Source organism: Pistacia vera, unplaced genomic scaffold, assembly GCF_008641045.1.
Source record: "Pistacia vera cultivar Batoury unplaced genomic scaffold, PisVer_v2 Contig418, whole genome shotgun sequence".
Taxonomy (NCBI): Eukaryota; Viridiplantae; Streptophyta; class Magnoliopsida; order Sapindales; family Anacardiaceae; genus Pistacia; species Pistacia vera.
The window spans coordinates 246,777-257,560 of record NW_022196244.1 but is presented as its reverse complement, the minus strand read 5'-3'; the positions used below and the strand labels follow the sequence as shown (position 1 = coordinate 257,560).

Genomic DNA, 10,784 nt, shown 5'->3' with positions numbered 1-10,784 from the left:
ATGATATGTGTTGATGCGATAAATCATATCAACCAGGGATACCAAACCAACCTCAAGCGGGGTTGAGCAAGATGTGCACGTGGTCACAGGTGACCAGCAAGCTCTCTAAAGCAACATAATAAAGTAAAAAGCACAAGCGATTTTTTAATGGTTCAACTGTTATATGAACCAAACCTAAATCCACTATTATATTATTATAGTGAGGTGTTACATGGTTTATTGAGTTTAAATGAGGTTACAAAGGAGGGAAGATCACGATTATGAACAAGAAGTGGTCAGTCCTTGCGACTAATCAACTCTTAACTCTCTTTAGAAGATTAGTGTATTTTTTCCCCTTGAGCTTTACTAATGCCAGAAGAGCCCCCCTAAAATGGAGGTTGAGGACTCCTTTTATACTTGTCCCATTTGGTTGTGGATAAGAGTGGGTATTATGAGGTTCCTTACATGCATAATCCCCCTAATCAGGATATGGAATAGTAATCCCATGGTTGTTGCAGGCCGAGCCATGCTAATGGCAACTTAGCATATACTTATGGCAGTAATTATCTTGTAAAATAAGTCAAAGACTCAAAAGGCGACGCATGAGAAAGCCTTGGCCGTTGGACTGTTGTGCACTTTAGAAACACGTGGCACAAATTATTCAAATATTAGGTGTAATATTAACAACCCCCCTTCAAAAAAATTTTTGAAAGGCACCTCATGCTTCAAAAATTTTCTCATTTGCGACCGTGTGCATCAAATGCGGGGCCCATACACACTAGCTTTTTGAATTACTATTATTTGGCCGATTGATTTGCACTCACGCGAGAGGTTATGTGTTGTGTCATTTCTTCTTCTTTTATGGGTCACATTAGTAGCCTTTTTGTCTGATTTTCTTATGGTGTAATGAATGGTTGTGTATCTATTTCCTTTTTCAATATGTACAGGTATATTGGGAATGACGGAGGCTAAAAGGAACAAGACAACACCCATACCTTTTCTCCAGTCCTATTTGCCTATAAATACAGTTGTTACAATTGGGTTTGCTACCATCACCACTCCTACTCTCCCCTTCTCTTTTCAAAAGAAAGGTTATGATATGTCATTCTTATTTAGTCTGATTGTTGTATTTGTACTTTGTACGTTTTTCTAATTGCGGTTGCTTTCTTATACAAATGTCTTATGTTAATAACTTTCACGCTCATGACGAGGGGGAGGGAAGCAACAAAGAAGTCTTTTCTCTGAGTATGGCCTTCGATTCTCAGGAGAAGGCCATACTCTTAGAGTGGCTTTGACAGGTGGATCGTGAGTTGTTGCAGTTGAAGGATGCTACTGCTGCAGTGCACACCAACTATTAGAAGGAACTGGATAGTTTGTGCGACATTCTGCATGATAAGAGTCGGCTCATGGATTTCCTTTGGGAGGAGCTCGTTGAGGTGCATGCAGAAAATGTAAGACTGCTCAAATTGCCGCGGCACACCAAGATGTAGTCTCAAGACTCTATTCCTTCTCACGAGGATTAGTGTCCGCCTAGAACGACAATTACCCATACTTTCCCTCCATAGATATCAGTTAGTTATCTGCTTAGATGCCGCTTGGTATGTTCGTGACTGCATGACTTTCGACCAGTTGCGAGGCCGTACCCTTTCTCGAGCAAGAACTGCTGCATTCCTTTTTCGAGGAGGCTCTTTTGGCTAACTGGGTAGGCATGGGGCTGTCTTTTTCCCTTCTCGTTGATGTGCAAATTTAATACTCACAAGCACATGAATCACTAATAACTAGCGATAAGTATACTCCCAAGGTTGATCTCTCGCGGAATTGCAGTGGTCTAAATTCTTAATTTATTTTCTTTAACAACTAAATTAAACAATTGATAAAATCCTAAACATTCTTAACCAAAAGATGGATAAAATTAATCTAAAATAAAACTGTAAATTAATTAAAACTAACAGATGCACTCTGTTGAATGTGAATTAAATAAATGAGAGTGATAGTAGGGATATAACTAACTTCTAAATCATGTATTGTAATATTTGGCAAATAAAACAATTAAACCCAATATTCAGATTATTGATTTTTCCACTAAGCCATAGAGAATTCCAATGATGCTATTTATTTTTTATTTATACTAACTTCTATGTTCAAGTTGTTAACTAATTAATCGTAGTGTGCACTAGGAAATCACACAACCATGCAAATCAAAATAATGATCATGTATTCGATTTGAATTCTTGTTTAATAAAGCTTAGTTAAGGCAAGATGATCACTAGAACCCTAATTCTCAATTTTAATTATAAAAAGTAGTTGGCCAATCAACAAATTCTAATTAATATCATGAAGAACAATTAAACAAGAAACATTAAAAAAATTTCATAAAACAAATCACTAAATACCCAATTCAGTCATGATGGTTGAACCAAACTCCCACAATATTTTTAGGTGTTAATAATCAAACTCAAACCAATGAATTCAATAAACGAAAAACTAATCATATTTCAAAATAAGATGTAACTGAAAAGAAATCACCTAGGAATTGAAGTAGATTGATCCTTTTCCTTCTCTCCTTGTTGAAAATTGACTATTTCTCTCAATAAAGCAATATTCTCAAAAACATAAAACTTATAAATTAGGTCAAAGAGAATCCTCTCTAAAAAAAAATTACATTGTCCTATTTATAGTTTTTCTTTGCTAAGGGTGTTTTTGGGGAAGTACAAATTCAAGTCAAAGTTGGAAAATGTGAGAATTTTATTTTCTCCGTGATCCATGCCGCAATGTCATTTTATGGCATCGTGGCTATAAACCCCACCACTACGTCCAAGAGTAAAATAGTTTTTTTATTTTTACGTGCTAAGTTAACTACCATGCACATGCCTTAGGGGTAAAGTAGTAAAAGAGTGATGATATTTTGTTGGCTTAACAAGATAAAGATGATGAAGGATTAAGGAGTAATTAAAAGAAGATTATTAAGGGCAAAAAGGGAAATAATGTTATAAGTCATTAAATGCAAAAGACAAATGAATAAACTTGCAAAAAAAACTTGATTCTAGTTTGTATAAGTTGGCCAACATATGTATTCTTCCACTTTCCATCATCTTCTTCAATACTTCTCCATTAATTCTATTTTCTCCATTAAAATTTCAAGCTTCTTAGTTGCAATCTTTCAAATGTCTTATATTTCTTCCTTTATTAAGGATATTAGGAGGATAAAAAGTCAATTGGAGATAAGGAGGAGGAAATTTGCAAATGAGTGTGGTTTGTTCACACATGATAAGGGAAACCTCCCTTTGATATGAAATAAGAATTAGATTTCTAGGTTTAGTATTAGGAAACTTTAATTCTCGTCACACAAAAGAAATTGAGCTTGGTTTGATGCTATAATTTGCAATGGATGGATTTATATGTGAACTGTAGAAAATTGAAGTTTGATGGCAATTAATGGAAATGGTTGTATCATGAGCTTTTAACATATTACAAGGGAGGTTATTATTGATCATTTAACATGTTTTCACATGGGAGAATGGTTAGAAAAGGTTAGGGAGTAAGTGGAGGTAAATAGGTATGGAAAATCCTTTAAAAAAAAACGATTTTTGGGATGTTACCATGGTTGCCACTATCAAGTCTGTGGCCTTCTGAGTGATTTTTGGGCATCTTACCTATCGAACTAGGTTGAGGTTTACACATAAAAGTTGTAGCTATTTCTTTGAGCTTTAAAACGAGACCAATATCATATCAATCAGATGTATATAACTTGAGATATACCTTCATGAATATGACCTACACAGCATGACTACCTCAAAAGTGCTTCCAATTTCTTAATTTATATTTTTGCCTAATAATCTATGATTGATTCCAAGTATAGAAATAATGCTCCAAGGGTTTTGAAGCATGTTTGAATGAGTTATCATTATTTAATGATTGTATGAACATATATATTTGATGTAATGAATGACCGTGGAGGTTATGTGTAATATGTTAAGTATTACCTAATTATGAGCTTCTTTATGTATAAGCAAGCCTAAATATGATATGTTTCTATGAATTTGTTATGCATGCATGAAATGGTCATGATGAAATGATATGGTCATATACGGAAAGTGTATGTTTTTAAAGAATAAAGCATGTCAAACATATTAATGATGAAAAAAGGGGGACTTGATCCCAAGTTTGAGCAAAATGCTTTCAAGGTACATAGACATGCATTTTTGTGAACAAAATGATTTTTAAGCTTTATAGAGCTGTTGTCATGTTATGGGGAATTTGAGCTCACTCATGCACATGTCTAGACCAAAAGAAATGTACAATCCCTAGCATGCATGACCATGGGGACTGTGTTATAAGTTAAGGTTAGCTCATTGGCCAAAGGTTCTGTAATCCATGCCTCAGCTTAGTCCGACTGGCAGACAGTAAAATTTTTCCAAAAAAAATGTATTGATGCATGCATGGTATTGAAGTGCATCATTCATGAACATTAAAGGAAAGCATTACATGAATTATATTATGCATTATGATATGAACTGAATATGCTATATTATATTACATTTATATTATTAATGTTTGGTTCATCTACAAGTAAATAAGATGCTTTCCAAGTTTAAGAATGTTATATAAGGTTAATGATCGATACCCTTACTAAGTGATTAGCACTTATTTCCCTAGTTTCCATGTTCTGCATGTAATGGTTAAAGCAGTAATGGCGAGCAGCAGTCAAAGAGGCTTGGGGGCACGCATGTTGACTTTTGTTATAATTAAACTTATGATGTTATATAAAGGATGTTGTTTTTTAATTTAATGTATATAGTTTAATGTCTATAATCTAAGTTTTATGAAATAATGAATATGTTTTGCTTAAAAATGATGGCAGATATCTTATATTTGCTTCCTCTATTAAACAATTGATGTAGTTCTTTTCTTTAAACTATTTTTTTTTCCCATATATAGTCATATTTCGACAGGTTGATTAAGAAAGTAATGTAAATGAGAGGAGAAGTTTTTATTTATTTATTTTCATATAGGACATGTTTGTAACCAGGATTTTCATTTTAAATTACACAACCTTCCAGGCATGAATTCTCTAAGTTTCCATCCTATAGAAATACTTAGAGGATACCCAGCTGGAGGGGGTGTTATAGTGGCGCCAAATTTTCCCACAAACCTTAGACTCTTTCACGCCGTGATGCCAAATTCTTCACGCCGCAGCACTAACGTTCTGCCTAGATAACTTTTTAGTGTCGCAGCATAGAAAAACTCTGCGACGGCGCCATCCAGTTGCTTCGCATTTTTCTTCCTCTTTTCAACTCCGATTCTCGACCCATTTTGCACGATTTCTTCCAAATGCATTCCAAAAGCTCATATACCCTCAAAATAGTAAAAACCACCTCAAAGTAACATATCCTTAAGGTAAGACACACAATAACAGCAAAAAACATAACAAAATACCAAGGAAAATATTGGTTTATCAAATTCCCCCAAACCTAGATTTTGCTTGCCCTTAAGCAAAACAACAATTAAAGAAAGAAGGAAAAACTCAACTAAAACCTCAAATCTTAAAGTACACTATAATTAGCAACTAAGTACATTCACACAATTGTATTTAAAATCTTAGCACAACAAAGCATTTTATGCAAATATCGTACACACTACGCTACCATATTCTAATGCTCAAAACATATCTGTCTCGATCTCCCCCAAACTTAATGTCAAGAATAGGATTAATTCGCTTCAACTCGAGATCTCACAAGATTTACTCATTATATCACACCGATCCTAGACTTACGCACTCATCAAGAATGTGTGAGTAGAAGTTATATAGACAAAGAATAGCAACTATATTCTCACACACGAATATGGGTATAATCAATAAACACTCATATGTTCACAAAATGGGTCTCATGAAAAGAACGAAGTACATGGAATAGACATACATTCCTTATCTCCAAGCAAGATTTCCTAAAAGATCAGTTAGGTCTTTATTATGGTTGTAACATAAGGCTCGGTTAGGGTTAAGAAAGAAAGGCTTGGAAAAACTAGAGCTTGAAACATACCAAAGCTTCCTCTTATTTGTACTTGAAAGGCAAGCTCTCCTCTTTGAATTCATTTTGGTGACCAAGATGCTATACTTTTTTCTTTTCTTGAATGAATGAAGAAACAACAAACATTTCCTTGGTACTCACCATATTTTTTATATGGAGTTCAACCTTCTTAACTTGTCTCATCACTTTGGCATTCTCAAGCTATAGAGTATGGCTTAAAATTGGTTTGAATGTGTAAGGCTTGATATAGGTGATGAGAGGAAAAGCTAAGTGTTTGGCTTCAAAAGTTGTAATTGGTGCACACAAAAGGGTGTGGATTAAGGCTTTTAATAGGGGAAAAAAATGCATAGCCTAACATCATCTCTTAAAGTCCTTCTAACTTGGAGCTACCCAGTATAAATGCCTAATGAGACCATCCTAACATAAGTAAAATTTTGAAAAAGTGTGTAAGAGGTTCAAGAAACTAACCCTCTCAATTAAAACGCTTATGGCTCAAAGAACTCACAAGGTAGTCTCTACTATTTGTTTCTTAATCATTAATTCTACGTTCATCTCAACTTCAATATCAAGGGCATGGTTTATGGAACATGGGTATGCATCAATTTACATATCAAACTTTTGAAAATGCTAACAAAATAAACACAAATCACACAAAATATCTAGTTACCAACAAAAAAAACAAATTTTCTTTTGCACCCCCAAACCTAAACTAAACATTGTCCTAAATGTTTGCAAAGAAAGCATGGGCGGGTTGCTTCCCATCAAGCACTTTCTTTAACATTTTGGCAAGACCTTTCTCCTTTCATGTTCAAGGATTGTGCACATGAATGCACTCAATAGTCCCTTTTCCCTGGACTTCTTCCAAATAGGGCTTCATACAATGCCCATTGACTTTGAATGTCTCATCAGTCCTTGGATTTAACAATTCGACCACTCCATGGGGAAAAATTTGAACTATTGGAAACGGTCCACTCCATTTTGACTTTAACTTCCCTAGAAAAAGTTTAAAACGAGAGTCAAACAAAAGAACTTTCATTCCCAAGTAAAGAGACTTACGAATTAGGCCTTTGTCATGGTAACGCTTAGTTCGTTCTTTATAAATCTTGGCATTCTCATAGGCTTCATCCCAAATCTCCTCTAACTCATTAAGTTGAAGCAAATGCTTCTCACCCATCTTTTCCAAATCCATGTTCAGCTCCTTGATTGCCTAACAGGCCATGTGCTCAAGTTCAACGGGCAAATGGCATGCCTTATGAAAAACCAATTGATAGGGACTCATTCCAATAGGTGTTTTGTACATTGTGCGATATGTCTAAATGCATCATTTAGCTTTATTGCGCAATCCTTTCGTGAAGGTTGCACTACCTTTTCCAAAATTCCCTTGAGTTGTTTGTTGTCCACCTCCACTTGGCCTGAGGTTTGAGGATGATAAAGAGTCACTACTTTGTGGGTGATATTGTATTTCTTCAACTATCCATCAAAGAGTGTATTGTAAAAGTGACTTCCTCTATCACTAATGATTGCCCTTGGCATCCCAAACTTATTGAATATCACATCTCTCAAGAATTTCACAACACATGTAGCATTGTTAGTTTGGGTAAGTATAGCCTCAACCCATTTGGAAACATAATCAACATCAATTAATATATATTCAAAACCATGCGAAGATTTAAAAGGACCCATAAAATCAATCCCCCATACATCAAAAAGCTCAACCACAAGATTATTGGTTAAAGGTATCTTGTTCCTTTTGCTAATGCTACCACTCCTTTGAAACTTATCACAATGCAAGCAAAAATTATTGGCATCTTTAAATAGAGGAGGGCCCCAAAAAAAAAAAAAAATTGAAATACCTAAGAGTTGTTTTCTTACCACCAAAATACCCCCACATGAAGTTCATGGCAAAGGTTAAAATCTCTCATTCTCATCCTCAGGCACACATATCTAAATCATTTGATCTTGACAAGCTTAAAAAAATAAGGTTATCCCAAAAATAGTGCCTACAATTGGTTATAAATCTCTTCCTTTCTTGAAAAGTAAGGTTAGGCTGCAATACACCACAAGCTAAATAATTAACAATATCGACATACCATGGCTCACGACTTCATAAACAATTGTTCATCAAGAAAAGCTTCAGCACGACGTCTTTCTTTATGATCATGTGGTTTGAAGTGAGAAATTAACTAGAGAGGTGATCGACAACAACATTTTCACTACCCTTCTTATCCCTTATCTCTAGTCAATTCTTGCAAAAGCAAAACCCACCTAATTAATCTTGGCTTAGCATTCGGCTTAGTCAATAAATGTCTCATGTTGCATGATCCGGATGCACAATGACTTAGACCCTATTAAATAAAACTAAATTTGTCTAATGCAAACACAATAGCAAAATTCTTTTTCGGTGGCGGAATAATAATGGGCATCATTGAGTGTTTGCCTAGCATAATAAATAACATGTAAACACTTTCTACTCTCTGCCCCAAAACAGCCCCTATAGCATAGTCATATGCATCACACTAATTTCAAAGGGCATGACCAATTAGGTGCCATGATAATAGGTGCTAACGTTAATTACTCTTTCAAGGTATCAAAACAATCAAGCATCATCATCAAAAACAGAAGGAACATCTTTAGATAACAAGTTACATAATGGATACTTATTTAGAAAAATCTTTAATGAATCACCTATAAAAACCTACATGGCCTAAGAAACTCCTATACCCTTTACCAAAGTTAGGGGTGGCATTTAGCAATCAACTCATTTTTGCTTTATCAACTTCAATACCCATACTAGAAATCACATGCCTAACATAATTCCATGCTGACCATAAAATGACTCTTTTCCCAACTAAGTGTTAAATTATATTCTATGCATCTTTCAAGTACAAGAGTCAATTTATGCAGGCAATCATTGAATGAGATTCCAAAGACTAAAAAATCATCCATAAATACCTCGATGATTTTTCCACCATATCGAAAAATTGACAGCATGCATCTTTAGAATGTGGCGAGGGTATTGCATAGGCCAATAGCATCCTTCTAGAGGCAAACATCCCAAATAGGCAAGTGAATGTTGTCTTCCCTGATCTTCTGGCGTAATAGGAACTTGGCTGAAAGACCATCAAGAAAATAGTAAAAGTCATGCCTTACTAATCTTTCTAACATCTTATCAATGAAAGGAAGTGGAAAATGGTTCTTTTTAGTGGCAACATTTAGTTTCCTATAGTCAATGCACATTCTCCACCCAGTATCATCCAGTACACGCTACATCATTCTTCTCATTTTTCACCACACAATGCCTATTTTTGTACTACATGAACGAGACTAACCCACTTAATGTCAAAGATAGGATAAATTACTCCTGTGTCTAAGAGTTTCAAAATTTTCTTTCTCACTACCTCTTGCATATTAGGTTTAGTCTCCTTTGGATCTCTCTAATAGGTTTGGCATTGTCCTCTAAATTATCTTTTGCATGCACAACGCAAGACTAATACCCCTAATGTCACTTGTGCTCCAACAATAGCTTTCCTAAGTTGATAAGTGCTTGAAAATACACTTGTACTTAGTGGTTTATAGGCATCGTTTGTGGAAATTAGGATTAATTTGCAGAATTAACATAGGTGTTTCATAAATGCACTTTTCGGGATCACCGTTATTTTGTGTTTTTTTCAAGGAATAAAGCTTAAAAATAACATTTGGTGAGAGATGATGTTGGCGGAGAATTTTTGTGACTAGAAACAAACATATCAAAAATAGGAGTTGAATTGAAGAAGTTATGGAGCTTTGAAATAAAGAGGAGATCCTAGATTACGCTCCAATTTGAGCATGCCTAGTGTTTTGATATAAATTGAGCTATAGATATTTTGTCAAGATGATTCTTAAACCACTGGAAACTAATTTAAAGGGCTAAATTTCATAGTTTAATACTTTTCCAGATTTCATCATTATCATGCTTAGAAATTACCATCTCTAGGTGTTGAAGAATGATGCAAGGTCAGAAAAGGAATTGGACACTATGTTGAGCACCTCTACTATAGCACAACAAGACTAACCAACCATGTTGTAGCACTATACTCAACACACTTAGTCCGAATCAACCATGCTATAGCAAGTGCTGGGCACAGTCACGACAACGGGAAATTTTTCTCCATTTTTTACTAGGAACAAAATAGAATTAAGAAAAACAAAACCCTAACCCTTTTTAGAAATAATACAAGTCTTTTAGCTTTATTTTGGGGGATTCTTTAGAGATAATAAAGAGAGAATAAAGATATTCAAGAACTAAAGAAAAAGGGAGATTAAAGAGGGCTTGGAAGGAAGAATTGGAGAAGATCATCATCGACTCATTAATCCCACAAGTTTCACTAAGTTTTTCGTCTTCTTTTATTATTGTTTTTGTGAATAATAAAATGACGTTCTCATATTTATTCATGCAGAACTAATCTTTTTTGTGATTAGGGTGATTTCAAAACCCTAGACATGTCTTGTGATTAATAAAATCTGCATCTTTTTATCTTTTGATCCCTCTTGGTTACGTGATTATTTCTCTAAAAATAGGGTTTTAACTAGATTGTTCTAATTGTTTAAGTAGCCAATTAAATCGTTAGGGTTAATCTATTAATGCTAATTTAGGTTGCTTAATACAAATCGCTTTATTAACCTAAATTACTAGTGGTAAAGTGTATGCCTGCTACATGAGGGTAATCACTCAAGATAACTAAACCGACCATATGAGTTTAGCCTGGATTCAGTAGGTCTCCCACAACTTAATGCTTT

General features: G+C 34.7%; 1 protein-coding gene across 1 annotated transcript; it reads right to left on the bottom strand.

Annotated features, from left to right (window-relative positions):
* Positions 1-6,816: 6,816 nt before the first annotated feature.
* Positions 6,817-7,197, bottom strand: LOC116142729. The gene has a single exon (XM_031428136.1). It carries the CDS (start codon positions 7,195-7,197, stop codon positions 6,817-6,819), a length of 381 nt encoding a protein of 126 aa, XP_031283996.1.
* Positions 7,198-10,784: the final 3,587 nt, after the last annotated feature.